This window comes from Psittacula echo, assembly GCF_963264785.1.
Source record: "Psittacula echo genome assembly, chromosome: 11".
NCBI lineage: Eukaryota > Metazoa > Chordata > Aves > Psittaciformes > Psittacidae > Psittacula > Psittacula echo.
In genome coordinates this window covers 17,171,635-17,190,475 of record NC_137746.1, presented here as the reverse complement: position 1 = coordinate 17,190,475, position 18,841 = coordinate 17,171,635, and the positions used below count along the sequence as shown (strand labels likewise).

The 18,841-nt window shown below is 38.7% G+C and overlaps 1 protein-coding gene across 1 annotated transcript in view; it reads left to right on the top strand.

Moving 5' to 3' along the window:
- The window catches only part of DOCK2 (dedicator of cytokinesis 2), a 167,788-nt gene that overhangs the window by 100,094 nt on the left and 48,853 nt on the right, over positions 1 to 18,841 (top strand). Inside the window, exons 29-30 of the mRNA XM_080627460.1 lie at positions 121 to 215; positions 16,622 to 16,700. Coding sequence (XP_080483586.1) covers positions 121 to 215; positions 16,622 to 16,700 — 174 coding nt within the window. The remainder of the gene's footprint in view (positions 1 to 120; positions 216 to 16,621; positions 16,701 to 18,841) is intronic.

Here is an 18,841-nt window from a genome sequence, read left to right as displayed (position 1 = left end):
TTTTCCATGGACTTCACTGGAAAGCAAAGAGGAACCCTTCATCTTAGTTCTTTAATCACAGCAAGAACGCTTAAACTTTGCGTTACTTGGTCACAGGCTCACTGTATTTTGTTGTTCTAGGACTTCTTGATGGAAACATTCATAATGTTCAAAGATCTCATTGGAAAGAATGTTTACCCTTCAGACTGGATGGCAATGAGCATGGTGCAGAACAGGTAAAATGGGGCTGGAGGATGAGTGCTCATATTCCACGTGTTTGTGAAAGTGACTTGTTTCACAGCTTACATAAAGTTTTGCTGTGTAGTCTAAGATGAATATATCATTCCATTTGGTGAATACCAAAGTCATAATCTGAAATAATTCACTGACAAGACATAAAATAGCTAGCTGCTTGTGCTTTAAGTACGCTTACAGTGGAAAGGCAAAACCAAATTATTTAACAGTAAAATGGAAGTATATAGTTGGTCTCCATGTTGACAGTCAACTGAAACCAAACTGTAAAAGGCCTGTTGAATCTTAAATGTACAATTTCTGCGCCTGGTTAGAATGTCTTCACTAATATGTCAGCAAGTTCATTGTGACACAAGAGTCATCAAACACAGATTTCTTTCTGAACTAATATGGTACTTGGATTGTTAAAAGGTCTGAGGATAAAAACTGAATATTTGAGCACAACACACTGTTTGTAGAAGGAGGTTGGATCCCTGCTGCTTGCTGAAGCTCACATCATTGAGGAAATGTATTGCTAGACTATGAATTGTTTGGAGTTTCATCATGAGCAATTACTAAAACCTCAGGTATATTGCCTCCATAGATCAAGATATCATCTAAGTAAAGTTTATATAATCAAATCTATCATGTTCCCTATTGTTTGCTTTATGAGAGTTTGCTATTAATAAGACATATCTGAGTACTCTTCTATTATAAAGTAGACTGAAGGAAATACCTCGCGGACATAAACTGTGCAGATTATACAACTTTACCCGCAGCTATGATATGTCTGCTTTGGTGTCACCATAAATGATGGTGGGATGAAAAAGGTATTGTTTGATCTCTGTTAAGTCACAGGATCTCTGTTGTCTCAGTGTTAAGATTGCAAGTGATGTAAGTAAAGTTTCACGTTAGGTAGATTTTGCTGCCACAAGAGCTCTTTTCAATTTATCATTTCTATATCATGGGATACTGAATTAGGTCAAAATGGGAAGTGATTTTTGTGTATCTCCAGACTGAGAATGGTTTCAGACAGCTGGGCCACCATTTCACAGATGGATTTCTTCAGTGTCTTTGAAATATTGCTTGTTTGAAGAGTAAAGGAAATGGTGTGAGGTTGTTTGGTTATTATGGGCTTCAGTTAGAAATGAATGTTTTTGGCAGCAAGAAAAGGCTAGTACATGGAGTACAGGATAGGTTAGGTGAAGATTTATTTCCTAATAATTGTTCCTAGCCATTCTGAGGTACTGGCTTTTCCTTTTTGTGTCTCTAGTATATAACAGAAGAAAGCAAGGGAGGCTTGGGCTGAGAATATAAAACACATGGCTGCTCTAAACAAAGCTAGTTCGTTCAATGTATTTATTTGTGGAAATTGGGAGGAAGAATTTCAAACATGGAGGTTTAACAGGTGTCTGTGTGTGTGTGTAGAAGAAATTGAACAGAAAAGTAGCCATGAGCATGTGACCGCTTTACCTTGTGGATTAATTCTTTTATTTCCTGGGTTTCCTCCTCTTATAAAATCATAGAATAGTTTGGGTTGGAAGGGACCAACCCCCCTGCAATGAGCAGGGACATCACCATGCAGATCAGGTTGCTCAGATCCACATCCAGCCTGGCCTGAAGTATCTCCAGGGATGGCTCATCCACGCCTTCTCTGGGCAACCTTTGCCAGTGTTTTACCACCCTCATTGTAAATAATTTTTGCTCACATCCAGCCTGAATCTCCGTCTTTTAATTTAAAACCATCACCTCTCGTCCTATCCCAACAGCCACTGCTAAAAAGTCTTTCTCCATCTTTCTTATAGGCCACTTTTAAGAACTGAATATGGGCAGGGACACATTCTACTAAAGCAGGTTGCTCCAAGACCTATCCAACCTGGCCTTGAAAGTCCATAGATGCTGTTTATTTGAAATGCCGCAGTTATGTAAATTCACTCTTCCGGTTTTATAGTATTGAAAAAGAGAGAACAGAGGATGCTTAATAAAGCTGTTAATCTCCTGAGAGTATTTGGTCTTGAGGAAAATATTTGCTAAGAAAGGTTACAGCAGTATGATGTTAAATTTTGATATTGGGCACCTTTTTATCTAGGGTTCAAATGGAATAATATTACATGAAAAGGTTTTCTTTTTTGTGTTCCATGATTCAAAGTGAGAATTGTGTTTCTAGTGGGTGATGTGGCAGTGAGGCCTCAGGTTCCTAAACCTCACTTTGTCACTCATGCACTCATGTTCATGTGGGGAGATTGCAAGCCCCTCTTCTGAGGTGGGCAGATACAGATAAGATGTTCATTCCAGGTAAGATTTTGTAAATGATACTAGTTTCAGCCCACTTGTTTCTCTCTCTGAGCCAGCCTTTGACCTATAAAGGTAAAATCTAATCAGTGCTGGTGCTTCAACTGGCAATTATTTTTAATGTAGCAAGGATTACGCTTTAGAAGTATCAGCTTAGTACTAGAGGAAGCCAACAGTCTTCTATTGTATGTAAGCACATCAAACCTTTCATATGTGAAACTGTTTCTCTCATCGAGGAAATGCTGTTAACATCTACGTTATTCACAAGTACAGGGTTTTCTTTATGGGGCAGGGGAACTATCAATCCTTGTTCAAAGAATATGCCTTTGGGGCTTGGGTTTCACTTGGTAGCATCTCCATTGCCTCAGTTACTGACAACAGAAATGCACTGGTCGTGCTGTGAATTCACTCATAGTGCCTCTTAATGACTCTGACCTTTGTGGGGCAATGTGGTGCAGGCAGGTTTTGTTGCTCTACACCTTACCCTGCACTGGATAAGTTAAATGAAAATATTTAGAGAAGGAAGTCAGCATAAAAAAAACCATTAAAAATCCAGTTTAGAAGCTATTTAACAGTGCTCTGTAAACACATTGCCTACCTAAATTGCCTTGGCACTGTTTATACTCTTTGATGATGCTGCTCTTCCCAAGATTACATAAGGAAATGAGTTATTGATCTTACTTTCATGTCTTAATTTTATGTTATACGAAAAACTGGGAGAGTAGATTTTCATTGTCAGTCTTCATAGAAATCTGGTTTTGGGGGTTTTTTGAGGGGATGGCTGTTTTGTGATATAAACTAGAGACTAATTTAGATTTCTAAATTTGTCTTATTAACATGTTGTACTTCAAACTAGAGAAGCAGCAGGAAAAAAGTCACAAGGGAGCAGGCTGGGGTCTCTTTAAATAACAGTGAGAGAAGAAAATAAAACCCAGACAAAGGGTTAGCATAGCTGTTTTGCCTTCTTAATTCCCCTGTTCTGAGCAGGAGGCTACATGCATTCAGACCTTCTTACACACTCAAGGAGGTATTTTACCTTAAGAGTCTCCTCTTTCTGAACTTGCAGAAATATTAGTTACAGGCTGTAAGGCATGTCTGTTGTGTAACCTGGCCAGTGGCAGAATGGAGCTGGCACTTCTTCCCTACAGGCATTCAACAGAGCCTGACAGTCTCCCCTGGATGATCTCTTGTGTTTTGTAAATTGCAAGGCAAGTGAGCATTGGAGGAGTTTTGCTGTAGGAAATCTTGCAGTATGGGAATGTAAAATCAGAGTGTGTTTACTGAGAGGCAGAGGAAAGCAAAGAGCATAACCAGTGCTGCAAGTGTGGTCCTGTTTGTGAGTAAAAGTGTTATTAATAAGCAGGTTACACAAATTACTCTTATACATAAATAAAGTCAGACAGTGCATTTATGGTATCAGGGATAGTTCCACTAAATGTTAGATGTCTGGTAAAGATCAGGGGAAAAGAAAGACAGAATGACTTCTTATAAGGGCCAAAGGACACATTCATGTCCAGGAGAAATTGTGGTAGGTGAATTGAAAGAATGAGAGTAGAGGCCTGATTGAGTAAACTTAGTCAAGCTTTGCCTCTACCAAGATGGAATGATTTAACTCAAATTACTGTAAATCACTTCTAAATAATATCCTGTTTGCTCTCAAAGCATGTTCTGACTCTCAACGCCCATCTAAAGGAGGCAGAGGCTGTGTGTACTAGTCCCACTGTGCTGGGAGTATTCTACTAGCAACTGAGAATCAAAAAGCAGAATGAACTCCAATTCTCCCCCTCCTCCCCTTCCGTTAACAGCAAGATGGGAAGTGCACTTTCTTTTTTGTGGCATGCTAGGCGGGGCAAAACACTTCGGGAAATAGTAAAATCCTTATTGAGGATTATAAGAATATAATATCTGAGCTATTTTTGTGATCCTCCATGGTAGATTGAATTAACTTTTCTTCTAATGAAAGTTGCTTACTGCACACTTCCTACAGTTGATATTGCTTGTATGTGCACTTAATTCCACTTATGGTACTTAGACTATTGGTTATTAGCTTGTTAAAAGCAGTAATTTCTAGGTAGATGGCATTTGTGGGGAACTGCTTACTGGGTTAGGTAATACCAAATAGTTTGCTTATCTCTCAGCTGTTCATAATTTGTATTTAGAGACACATCATTCCCTGCCCAGGAAATTCCCATGCCTTATTGTCATCATTGAAGTGCGTAGGGAGTCAAATTTACCAAATAAAAGAAATTATATGGGGAGCTAGCAACCAAAAGGAAACTTCACAACCCTTCCTTCTGTTCTAGGTTTGAAATGGTAATTAATTAGGGAGAGTTTGAAAGCACTCGATCTTACCGTAGTCAGTACCTGCAATCAGTTTCAGTTGATGTCCAGTCCAAAGTGGCTTAGTAAGCGCTCTCCTTGTTCGTGTGTCCATTTGAATTGGGGTTTGAACCTTGCTGACATATTTAAAAAGAAAAGGAAATGTTTTTCACCAGCACATTTCAAAGTCAGATCCTATTTGCAGAAAAACTCACGTGAGAGAACACTGTAGGCTATTTTCTAACACCAGTAGTTAGGCTTTTTCTAAAACGTGTTTTCATAACCTGTATATCTGAGTGTTTTCAGGTATCTGTTGGAGTCAAGTGTTCCCCAGCTCCTTTAAACTCGAAAGGTTTAGCACTACAAGTATTTGGCAACAGAGCAGGAAATATTGCCAATTTCCTTTCATTATACGTACTAAAAATAGTTGCTTATTTGCTGATAAATGCTGTGTAACACCCTCAGGACTTAGTTCTCATGTAGCTCACCTGTCTGGGCAGCATCATTAATTCAGCAAAATCCTATTACGGCTTCACATCAGTGCCACCTGCATCCCCAAGTGCCTCACCATTGCTCACACTGCCAGGAACTACAAATCCTGTTGGTATCATTAGATCGTGGCCAACTGGTGAAATGAAGCAGAATAAGTTCCTGCCTGTCACTGAGCAAGGGACTGGAGGGATTGCTTTTCTGAAAAGGACAGCAGAGTTTTCATAGATCATCTGTGAATGGCTCTGCTAAACCTGACTTTGGAAAAACATGTTTTCCATCCTGTATGTACATGTGTATCTGAACAACTCTACCTTTGGATAGAAGAAGTCCTCTAAGAAGTAGCTGCTTATAGTATTGTCCTGTGAAACTTGACAAAATGTTGCTTTATGAGGAGATGATGTTTTTAAAAGTGTAGCCTCAACCTTTAAGTAACAACAATGGATGTTGGGCTGCTTTTGCTTTTTTTTTTTTTTTTTTTTCTGAAGAGAAAACTTACACAGCTGTATCCCAATTTAAGCCTACTGTGTAGGAATGGTATTTATAATAGAGATTTGGAGAGAAGGGAAACTGAACACAGTTGGCAGAACATAGGGAAACGTGCATGTTACAAGCAAGAAGTATTTATGGGAGATATCTACAGACTGTATTGCTACTACCAACTCACTAGATTGCAGAGTCATAGAACATGTCATGTTGGAAGGGAGAAACCCCCAAAATAGTTAATTTCTCAGTTAAGTATCACATTAATTCAAAGTCTTTCACCTGTCTGGAAATGAAAGCTTGTCATGTTTTCGTGTTTTGGAAGTATTTAATACTGTGATGTATGTACTGATGTCAGTGGGTACTGTGACTGTTCACGTGCACTAAGGGATCTAACTGCACACAGGGTACGCCAATCCAGTTGATAAGAGCCTGTATTATCTTTTTCTCCAGCTGGTGCTATAATATGCTGTTAAATTTATAACAAGTGTGATGAGATTCTCAAATCAAGAATAACATTTTAATTATGAAAATAGGAAAAAACCTCCTCCTTAACTTTATTTCCTTGATTATAGCTATGAAGTGCTTCTGTTGTCATAGGAAATGTAGAAGAAAACTCAGATATTTTCTCTCAAGCTATGCTTCAACAGATTGCTCAAAATATTGCTTAGCTCATTATTTGTTTTTCAGAGAATAAAAAGGACATTTATTTATTTATGCTTAAGATGAAAAACATAACACAAGTACCTTGGGTTAGTTTTACTGTTCTTTTTCGAAGATGTATTGGGAATTAAGCTGCGTTTATGTAGCTATGGTTGGGTGATGGTGTTGTGGTTGATTTTGTGCAAGTGAGGCATGTCCTGGGTTCAGCAGTAGCAGTCATTTTTTCTCCTTCTTAGTAGCTGGTGCAGCGCTGTGTTTTTGACTTTCGGCCTGGGAACAGCGCTGATAACACCAATGTTTGTAGTTACTGCTCAAATGTTTACTCTGACCAAGGACTTTGTGAGTCTCATGCTCTGCCAGGGAGGAGGGGAAGCTGGGAGGAAGCAGAGACAGGACACCTGACCCAAACTAGCCAAAGATGTATTCCGTACCACAGCACGTCATGCCAGGGGATGTAACTGAGAGTTACCTGGAAGGGCTGGATCATTGCTGGGTGGGGTGAGGTATTGGTCGACGGGTCGTGAGGTGTTGTATTCTCTTCCCTTGTTATTTCCCTTATCATTATTATTCTTGGTGGTAGCAGCAGTGATTTGTGTTATACCTTAGTTACTGGACTGTTCTTATCTCAACCCCTGGGAGTTACATTCTTTTGATTCTCCTCTCCGTCCCTCCAGGAGCGGGGGGAAGAAAGGTGGGGGTGGGGGGAAGTAGACTGTGTGGTTCTGATTTACGGCCTGGGCTTAAACCACAAGAGGCAGAATTTAGAAGGCTGAGCTGTTGTATACAAGTAACTCCTTCTTTGATCTCCTTTTCCTCTGGCAACTTCTGACTGGCCTAAGCATACTTGACAGAAATGCAGTTGTTTTTCTTAAGGGCTTGAATTTTCAGGGGGTCAGAATGCATTTCCACATGGGCTTATGGCATATTGCAGAGCTGTGTGAATTTGATATATGGAAAAGTAGCTTAAGCAACAGGTATAAATGTCTAATGAAAAGATTCTCTATGCACGTGTGCACAAACGGGTTAATGAAGCAGTGTAACAAGTTCAAACAGTTTGTACTGTCTAGTCATTTCTTTAATAATGTATAATATTAAGGTGTTTCCTTGGACAATTTCATTTTGCTATGAGACTGAAAATGTCCTTGCTGAAATGCAGTTTCCCTGTAATATGAAGTTGCTTTCAGAGGCAAAGGACACTTTATTGACTGATTGATGGTTTTCCTTGCTGGACTATTTGCTATACAGTGTCTCGGGATTCTCAAATTTGTATCTCCTTGCCATTACAACAGGGTAACTCTGTCTCCTAGTTGTTTTTCCCAGTCCCTACAAAGTACTTGTAACTAGGGCAAATGGCATAAGGTTAGCACTGGGGAAAGGAATAAGGCAGATAAAGAGAAGAGGCAGTTGTTTCACTGTGGGTTGTAAATTTACTTCCATGGAGAGTTAGACTTCCAGCTGTGGCTGATAAGTCTGACTCAGTCATTTAATGCTTTACAGTCAGTTATGAGCCTAACAGAGAACATTTCTTCTATCTGTAGGTGTTTGTGTCTGATGTAACCCTACTTTTCAATCACTGCATCTTTCTAGCACCAAATACTTCAAGATGCTTATTCTGCACTAACTCTGCATGTTGCTTGTTGTTACCCATGTGGTGAAATTATCTGCTTACCAAGAATCTAAACACTTAATTATGTGGTGACTGCAGCAGATCATCCGCTCAGCAAGAGAGGCTATCGCATATCATGGCTGGGGTACACAGTGGATGCCTGCTGCGTTCTGACTGCAGTCATCCAGTCTTTTATCTAAAATGCAGAGAAAACATGCTGTGAGATACCCCTTTCCCACTCCCACTACAGAGCATCTCAGCTTCCTTGACATCAACTGCTAGGATGCTTCTGCTTCCAGAGTATGAGGTCCCCTGAACTAAAAGCAAAACTTCAGCGGAGAGAACTCAACACAGAAAAACAACTTGTTACTTTGATGTTTTCAGCAAGTCAGTAAGATACTGTTATTTTTCTGGATGCAACTTTGACTCACGGAACTCTCTCAGGTTCTTTGCTATGTGCCCTGTTGTAAAAATCTTTTTTGTATGTTTTCAGGTATTTTAATTTTAGTAAAACATTTAGGGGTAAGACAATGAGTAGTGTTTTCCACTCTGTAGAACACAGGTGCAAATGAGTAACTTCAGCCAGCATTTCTTACCTAGAAGGGATTTTAGGGAAATTAAATATGTAAATTTTTCTCATATTTAGCAATATTTTGAACAGTTATTTTCATATTTTTTAAACAGCAGCATCACAAAATAACCTGCAAGTTATGCATAATGATCTGTTTTAAAATTCATAATGTGCTAATTCAGTGCAGCTTCAGCATTGATAAAGTTTGGGCTGTAAAGTACTAAGCTCAAGTGAGCAGCAATTAGACAAGAGGCAAAAGTCTGTACCTGTAATGAGAGATCCTGTTCTTCATTTCAGATAAAGCCAGGATTCCCTAAAAGGAAAGACATTATGTGTTCACTAAGTATTTTCAACAAGAATACCTGAGAAATCAAAAGTACATATGCTATAAATATAAGGCAGGTATAGAGAAGGGATTTAAAATGCAGAAAGCTTACGTGATGAAGGAGAAGTAAAAGCAAAGCCCATATCCTACATTTTACCTTTAATGTTTTATGCTGAGAATATGAATGCAATACAGAGCTACTTAAATAAAACCACCCCAAACCCAAGCAAACCAACCCACAGCATTATCCATTAGCTTCACGTAATTCTCCAATTTTATTTTTGATGTATGAATTTCTAGAAATAGGCCCTAGAGACAGCCATGAGAATGTGTTTACTGAAGTATCACCTCTGCACCATACTTACCTGTATAGAAATGAAGATTAAATGATATGTACAAATATCACAGTCATGGTAAATTAGTGTTAATAGGTGGAAAATGTGTGGAAGAATTTCACAATATCAATTCAAACTTCCTTCAAAAGTGAAGGCCCTAAGAGTTTGCTTTAGCGTATGGCATCCTGATATACCATATCTGCACATTCATGTTTAATAACCAGGTTTCAGTTTTTTATCTTATTCCCAGCCTTGACCTGGCACCAAAGACACCATGTGATCTTTAATTTCATTTTAAATTCAGACTGTTTTTACTCTGCAGACTGTTAGCTAGAATACACTAAAGAGGAGAGTAGACTGAAGTGAGAAGCTGCTCCCAATACAAGGCAAATTACTGACTATATCTTCCCAACTGAGTTATTTATATCAGAGTCCATTAGACAGCTTTTCGTGCGCTTAGTTTTCAAGCTATGAAGTTTCTTAAACTGTGCTAAATATCAGATTTTTCAAGAGTTTGTCATAAATTTGCACCTAATGTGCAGATTTGAAAATGTATTTTGATTCCTAAATGGGACATAAGCAGTCTTTAAAACATGCTTTGGGGAGATGCTGAAGGAAAAGCTACAGAGAGAGAGACTCTGGGCAAAGTCAAGGGATTTCGAATGGAAATTTAGTTTCTATAGCCAAGGGCCAAAGCAATTGCTCATTCTTGCCTTCCTCTGGCTGTTGCTGTTGTACTGCTGCCCAGTTGATACCTTACAGCAGATAATGTTTTTGTATGCTTGGCATAGCTACTCAAGATAAACTTTCAAATAATACTCATAAAGGAAATGAATTGTACATAACAAAACATTTATAACTGAGACAAGAGAAGCTGGACAGCAGTGGTTTTTAAGCAGTTATTTTCTGACCATGCTATTTGGATAGACTCTCAGGCCATACATTGGATATTTAGCAGAATGACAATTGCTTTATCATTAGGATTCAATATGAATGTACAAAATAAATTAGTCTATAGTGGTACTCAGTTGACACAAGGGAGAAGTATGATAAATTGCACTACATTCTTTGCACTACTGGCCATATTTTGCCAGTTTCCATGGAACTCGATTACTTCCTGACTGTTACCATTATTGTGCTCTTAATAACCAGGCTTCACGTAGCTACCAGGTTTGCAATAGTGTTTTCATCTTGCATTGGCCTTTGTTTCTTATCAGTGACAGCTTGCCATGCTCTCAGATGATTTCTGCTGTTGCTTTGTATGGATTTTTGTTGTTATCTTTTCACCAGTTTTCTCAGGCTTTCTCCTCCTGCTCTGTTTTGGTCACTGAAATAGTAAGTGTGCATGTTTAACCTCTCCTGTCACACTGGTTGCTTCTCTGAGCTCTCTTCTGCAAAGTTCATATCTTCCAGGTTTAGTTTATAATTGCTGATCACTGTTTCAGCTATTGGCAATGATCAGCATTTGGGATTGGGTTTTACCCATGTTGCTGGTCTCTTTATTTTACATACAACCTTGTAGATTTGCACATGTGAAGGAAGAGGCTTCACCGATGAAACTGGTGATCGATCAGCCTTCGAAGACAAACAAATTGCCTACTAAACTGAAGTTAGTGTAACTCCTTCTGACTTTGTGGACCAAAGTCTCTGGAAGAAACGCACATCCCACAAAAGGGTTTGTGGTAAGAAGTTACGATTTTTAAGAATGGGCTTCTTTTAAAGGTGTCCTTCATTGTTTTTCAGACATGACTTGAAAAATACATCTATTCCATCATTATAATGGTTTCTTTCAGTAAGAGCTTTCATAATGGCATAGGAAATAATATTCTTTCAAAGCTTATCTCTACTGATTATCTAGTAGAAGTTTGTACTTGATTAACTCTTTCCACCTGTCATTGCATCAGTCATCACAGCAAATGTGACACAGTCTGAGTTGATGCTCATAAATACCTAAGTGAATTAACTCAGCCTTCACTCCATATCTGCATTACTCATCTCAAAGTTGAAGCAGTGAACTCCTAAATTTTAGAGCCTTGTGAACTTGAAAAGGCATTGAAGAGAATCTCACTGCTGCTGGACCACTGCTGGAAAAAAATTCCTGCGTGAGAGCCAGAGGAGAGGGCAATTCATCATATTGGGAAGGTTTGTAATTCTGTACCTGATTTAGGCACCTTTCCCAAAATAACTTTGAGGACCCAGAAGGGTCTGGATCTGAAACTAGGTGCAGAAAAAGGCCAGCTTTTGCAGAGCCACCTGAGAACAGGCAATGCCAATATAACGGGGCTTCTTTGTTTGGGTTTTTGGTGGTGGTGGTGGTGGTTTTGTTTTACTGTGAACATCTCTTTGTTTTCTGCTGCAAGGAGTTGATGCACTAATTCTAACTTGTTTGGTAAAAATAACTTGGAGTTCCAGATCTGTATTTGAGGTTTATCACCTATTTGCACTTCAAAAGCAAGGACAATATGCAGACCTATTTTACTGTTAAATAGAGTCATCATCTTTTAAGGAATAGCCTTGAAATCCTACTTTGATTAATGTCATGTTGTTTATGAATACAAAATTGTTCCTTTGCTTCATGTCAGCCTCTCTGGTTTGGGTTTGTTATTTTTGAGAGAGAATCAGTTTGAAATCACATTGTGATATTAGGATGACAAATTTTCAGCTTTGTCTGTCTTAAGTTATTTATATGAAGTACTTATGGTATCGTTTTATCCCTATTTGTAACATACGTCGAAGTATTTGAACCTAAGTACATTTGCACTGAATTCTATTCATTAGGCTTTCTTTCAAGCCAAAATTTGAAAGCAATTTCTCTGACAATACAGCAGAAGCAAAGCAGAAATCTAGGAAGCTAAAGGAGAGAGCAGCAGTTGAACCATGGTGATTCTGTTGCTGTCTGATGCCAAACCCTTGCCTTTTTATATCCAGATTGAGCCCAGAGACTGGCCTGTGTAGATCATACATAAATCTCCAGGCCCAAGAGACTGGTATAAACAGTAAATTAGGAGCATCAATTCCCATAAACTTAATAAATAGCATGGAAATTATTGTGGGTAAAGGAATTTCAACAATTTTAGACCACAACTATTTAAACTTATAAGAAATAAGTTTCCTATTAAGTAAATGTAGAAAAGTTAGCAAAATTAAACACCTGAAAGAACAGATTTGTAGTCCTGTGTGATGATTAAAAATAAAGGAAAATGTGAGAAGAATGTTACACAGAAAAAACATCTCATGACATTATCTGTATGAGAAATCAAGATCCACTCCTTTAGTCAGTCTATATCAGTCTGAGCTTGCAAAGCAAAACTAAGCAGCAAGCCTCCGGTTCAGAGAAAAGGTAAGCTCCAATGATCCGTTACAGGAGCAAGGGAAATGAGGTTCTGTTACATCATGACAAGATAAACCCTTCCAGTAATTTTTCTCAGTAACTTCTTCTGAGGTCAGACAGTACATATTGTATTTTCTGAGCTGTTCTGGGGCACGCTTTTCCTACCATCTCTTTTCTAGCTGTACCTTCTCTGTTAGGTCAGTTGTAATTGAGAACTGATGTTATGAATAATCATTAAAGGAATGCTGGCTTCTCCAATCAAATGACTTCAGCTCTCTTCTTCTGGATCAATGTTCTGGTGTTTAAACAGGGATATACTCTCAATTATTGTGTTTTAATTATTATTAAAATTATATATTCTTTTGTTTTCATAAAAATCTCAAAACTTCCTACTTGTGACGAGTTAATTGCCCCTTTTTGGTGGAAGGGGAGACTGAGGCATATAGAACTGGAGTCATTGAGGTAGGAGAGCATGGCATTGGCAGGAGCCAGGAAAAGAATTCAAACCTACTGCCTGACTCCCAATGACAGAAATAGATACACCCTTCAGGCGAAATACAAATGCATGGAAATATTTGGAACCTGACAGTCTGGAATTATTGCATGCTTCCTGCAAATGTGTCATTTCACTATGTCAGATAAAAATATCTGTGAGAACGAACAGGGTAGTCCCAGAAGATAGGTCACATGTGATTATACTGTATAGAACACCATAAATATTTTAAATATCATCAGTAATTTTTACTGGGCATTAAGTACATCAATATTTTTTGGGTGTCCCTGAAGCTCTTCCTGTATGGCTAACATTAAACCACAAGCTCTTCACAAAATATATAAATATGACACACAATATGTCCATATTACAAAATAGATTGGCACTAATAAATTTCATGTCTATGTTATGATTATTTCTACTGTGTCTTGCATGATATTTCTGTGCTAAAAGACAAAGCACCTAAAAGTATGGGTTTTTTTCATGTAAGGCAAATTATCAGCACCACAGCAGATCCTGCCTAAACAGGATAGTTGGGTGGCATGTTTCCCTGTAGGTGCTGGAGTAGTGTGTAAATAGAGGGAATTTGGGGAATTAGAAATGGAGGGTACCCCCTTCTACTCCATTCAAAGAGTTGGAGTGAAGGGAAGTGCTATCTCCGAGCAGCTGGAGCTGAAGAACTTGACTATGTGAGTTGGCAAGAAATATACTTTGTAAATCAAAGGAGAACCCAGAGCAATATAGTTCTAGAGAAAAGACATGATGCTAAAAAGACCTTGACCCAAAACTCCTACTCAGAAGAGTAATGGGGCTGCTGAAAGACAGAATAAGATGTGGGCGCCTGCGATTCTGTCTTGCTGTGTAATTTTTGTGCCGTCTCAAGTAGACCATTCTTTTTAGAATCCCCTTTTTTTTGCAAAATCTTGAACTGTTTGTGTCAAGCATCCGACAGTTTTGTAGAGATAAATGTACCCATAAGTGTGAAGCCTTAGGGAAGAATGTGTTTATTTGCTTGTGGGTAGTGTGGGGCAGCTCCAGAGGAAATCACATCTTCCAGAATAAGATTTGATCCCAAGAAAGGCTAAAAAGGAAGTACAACAGCCTGGTCAGACCAACAGAGGCTAGAATTGCAGTGGGTACAGGGGCAAGTTGGTGAGTGTGCAGAGGTTGTGTAGGAGAGTGACGATAACCTGCAAGAGCAGTATTGAGCAAAAGTAGGTTTCTTGAACTTAAGGTGATCTGATGGCAGCATTTCACAGATCATACCCTTAATTCAGCTGGCAGGATTAGCTGAGCTAGTGTTAGAAGACGGGACCAGCCGATGCCTAGACCACTGGAGAGAAGCTTATCTGAATGTGTGTGGTGATGCAGCAGAGCAACACAGCACCTTTGGAAGTCTGTTACCTTTCAGTGCCACAGGTATTGTTGTAATTAATACTGTGGTGTCCCTCTGACCAGATTAAACAAAAGGACTTGGCAAGATGTAACACTGTGTACAAATGACTATTTCCTTGATCACATCAGCATTCCAGAGGAATTTTATGTCAATGCAAAGAAACTATTCTTCTTTAGGTTTTCACAAAGAACTTTTTCCTCCTGGGAAGCCAGGATCATAACCAAGGATTTCAGTCTGGCCAGTCAAGGTGTTGCCCCAGTGAAGCAGTGAGCTTCTTTGGACTGCTGCATTGTGGTTAACCAGCAGTCCCTGTCATAACCCTGCCAAAATGTGAACTTTTGCTTTATCCTTCATTAAGAAATAGAATTTAGCCCATGCGAGTTTTTCTTTTTCTTCTTTTGGTGCTGGTGAGAGTGAAATTCCTTTCAGTGACTGTTCTACTCCGGGTACTGCCTCAGGAATGGCTGCCTAGGGAACAGTAAAACAGCAGAGCTGGGAAGAAGTAGCACTGTTTGCTGTGTTCTCCCAGCCTTCAGTGGGCAATGACATTTACTAGTCCTCCTTCCTTTTGTCTTTGATCTGTCTAATCACTTCTAAGCCAGTATAAAATTCAGGCATTCACAGCATCCTGCAGGAAGGAGCTGCATAGCTGAGCAAGACTAGCATAAAACCTCTCTCTTTGCTTATTTGAATGCACACTGATTTTGTTCACTGCTCTCAAATGCTTGTATGAAAAATGGTGAACAGCAGGTCTCATCTCCATGGTACTTCTGAGTTTATAGGTTCTGCCATGTCCTTCCTCAGGCATACAGTGTCCCCTGACTAAAGAAATCAGGTGTCATGCCCAATCCGTTAGATGTGTTTGATTGTTTCTTTGTCACGTTTATTTGCTTGTTTTCTTCTCTCTTATTTCTTTTTGTATGTGTTTGTCTTGTTGAGGTGGGAGACCAGACCACCACACAGAATCCAACACGAGGGATACTGTGGTCCTTTGACAGTAACATATGAGTATCCTGTGGTCTCTGAATCTTCTGCTAATGATACTAATTATTGCTTTTTCAGATGTTATGAACGCTAAGATGGTGGGGGGGGGTTGTGGACATTATGCCTATTAGACCTTTTCTATGATTAGGAATAGCTAGTTGACAGTCAGTCATTGCATCTGAACAGTTTGGATTGTTTTTCCCTTGTGTTCACCTCTTTTGGCTGTTGTGTTTGCTCCCACAGTGTTTGCCTAGAAATATTTTACCTTAAAACTTTTAAAACTCTTACCTATGAAGCAGAGGGAAATGGATCACTTGTTTTCAAACTTGTAAATGGAATGAAACGGAATTATTTAAATGAACTTTATAAATATTTAGAGATACAATTGATTTTTGTTTTACAGTGGTACTGGGCTGGAAAATTATACAAAGAATTTAGTTTTAGAAACATGCCTTAATCTTGCTGCATTAATAAAGAGCATAAATAGGTGCTGCTTTTCAAGCCAGAGGGATAATATTAACTCTCTTCCCTTTGGAAGAAATAACTCCATAGTAATAAGCTTTGAATATGATTTTATCATCAACCTGAGGAGCAAGATGGGCAGTGGTGTTTCCCCCCGCTCCCTGCCTCCCCAACCTCTGAGGAAACCCAGAAGGGCACAGAATATTTTGAGTTGGGAAAATGCAATGGCAGCTCTGAACTCATAATGTAAGTACAGGAACTCTTTCACCTGCCAAGCTCAGGAGGAGAAGGCAATAATGCTTGTAAATGATTTGGGCTTCTCAAATAGAAAGTGAAATTGTGTTTGAAAGGACTGCTCTCTGTGTTTTCTCAGGCACGCAACACAGTGTTCAGAGGGGAAAAAAAGAGATTACATTGTCTATATTTTTCTATGGGGATCAAGAAACTTTTTGAATGAAGAAACAACTGTGTACTTGTGTTTTTAATGTATAACAGCCTATAAATAACATCCCATTGCACAGAATGTCATCCACTGTGTTCATGTATGTGTGAATTTGCTACTTCTAGTGTGTTCAGTGTTTAAATGTGTTTTCATCAGTATGGTTGGAAGAGATTCCCTGAGATTACATTCACTTACCTGTATCATTGCTTTTCTTTTTTAGGGTATTCTTGAGAGCCATCAACAAATTTGCAGAGACAATGAACCAGAAATTTCTGGAGAATATGAATTTTGAAGTCCAAGTAAGTATTTAGGCTGTCAAGTAACTATTCTGGTCTGTCAGAGCCCCTTCATGTCCGTATCAAAATGAGTGTGGATTTGGGTGTGGATCTGTGGCAGGAAAGGAAAATCATACTTTGATTATTTCTGATAATGCACCCAAGCAGAGTAGCTTGTACTGAGATTCCCTCAGAACTGGCAAGCAGAAAACTCTGTTCTCTTTTTTTCCTTAGCTAGCCAAGTGTGTTCAGAAAGGCAATCTTTGATGTGCTGCACGTAGCCTTTGCAATTCACTTCTATGAATGTAGGGCAGAAAGAGCTTAACTTGATTTGATTATCCTACAGTACTTAGAATTTATTTTTTTAACTTGTAGTCCTCCCTTATAAGTCTATCTTTGTTTATTTATTTTCCTGTTATTTTGGTAGTAATTAAGTCTGAAATAATTTTAAATTAGGGCAGCTCTTTCAGTTTGCTCAGTATCAGTCTTTGTAACTTAACTATTTGGTCCCGCATTTTACCATATGTTTGGCTTGCTTTAGATAAAAATGAAAATGCCTGCACTTTTCACATTCATTAAGTTGTTATTAAAATGTAAATACAGTTTTAGAATCAGGATGTGTCACTAGCTGCTGCCTGATTATGGTGTGTGCTATAGATAGAAAACACAATGACAAAGTATAGTATGAAAACTTACACTGTTTCACTGTTTATATTAACTGTGGTTAACAGTAAATGTTTTAAGTTAAAAAATGCTCCTGATTGCAAAAATCTGATCTGTTCATATATATATGAATATACTATATATATATATATAGTTTTAGAAACATATATATACTAATATATATTATATATATACTAATATATACTAACTTACTGACCCTGCCACGAAGTTCAGAGAAGGCTCAGGGCTCTGCCTTCATTTATTGGGTTTTATATTTTATCTTTAATCTTGCAACTTGCAATCTGGTATAAGTGATCTACTGCATGTGAACGTTTAGGCTTATGCTAACAACTGTTTGGGTACTGGTGTCTCCCTCCTTAACATAAACCTCCTCAGTCACAAACAGCTGGAGCAGTCATGTCAGGCATTACACAGGAAAAGTCGAAAAGACAATAGTAAAAAGAAAGGTAAAAACCATTCAGTTCATACTCAGCTACAGTGGCCTCCAAGTATGAAATGTAGAGCTGCTTTATTAAATAATCATTAGAATCATTAAAATCAATAAATATCATTATTGATCTATAGATCATATATGAAAAAAAAAATCATAGAATCACAGAATAGTTAGGGTTGGAAAGGACCTTAAGATCATCCAGTTCCAACCTCCCTGCCATGGGCAGGAACACCTCACACTAAACCATGCCACCCAAGGCCTCATCCAGCCTGGACTTGAACACCGCCAAGGATGGAGCATTCACAACTTCCCTGGGCAACCCATTCCAGTGCCTCACCATCCTCACAGTAAAGAATTTCTTCCTTATATCCAATCTAAACTTCCCCTGTTTAAGGTTGAACCCGTTACCCCTTGTCCTGTCACTACAGTCCCTAATGAAGAGTCCCTCCCCAGCATCCTTGTAGGCCCCCTTCAGATACTGGAAGGCTGCTCTGAGGTCTCCACGCAGCCTTCTCTTCTCCAGGCTGAACAGCCCCAACTTTCTCAGCCTATCTTCATACGGGAGGTGCTCCAGTCCCCTGATCATCCTCGTGGCCTCCTCTGGACTTGTTCCAACAGTTCCATGTCCTTTTTATGTTGAGGACACCAGAACTGCACACAATGCTCCAAGTGAGGTCTCATGAGAGCAGAGAGGCAGGATCACCTCCTTTGACCTGCTGGTCATGCTCCTTTTGATGCAATAAAAATCAATAAATTGATAGAATAAATCAACAAATGATATTAAAAGTTTTGTACCCTTGAAAGGTGTGACTTTACAAATATATATGTAGAATGTTATTAAGATTTTTGAATCACAGGAAAAATTCTAACAAACTTGAAATTTCTGTTTACTAAGTATCCCTGCTGGAAACCCTCATATCCTTGGTATACGTATGATATAATCTCTCTTAGGCTGTATCAATTTATTAACACCCACTTTCTAACCTATCATTTCTATAACACTTGATCATTTTTACTGCCCAATGTGTCAGTATCTTTTAAAAGCAAA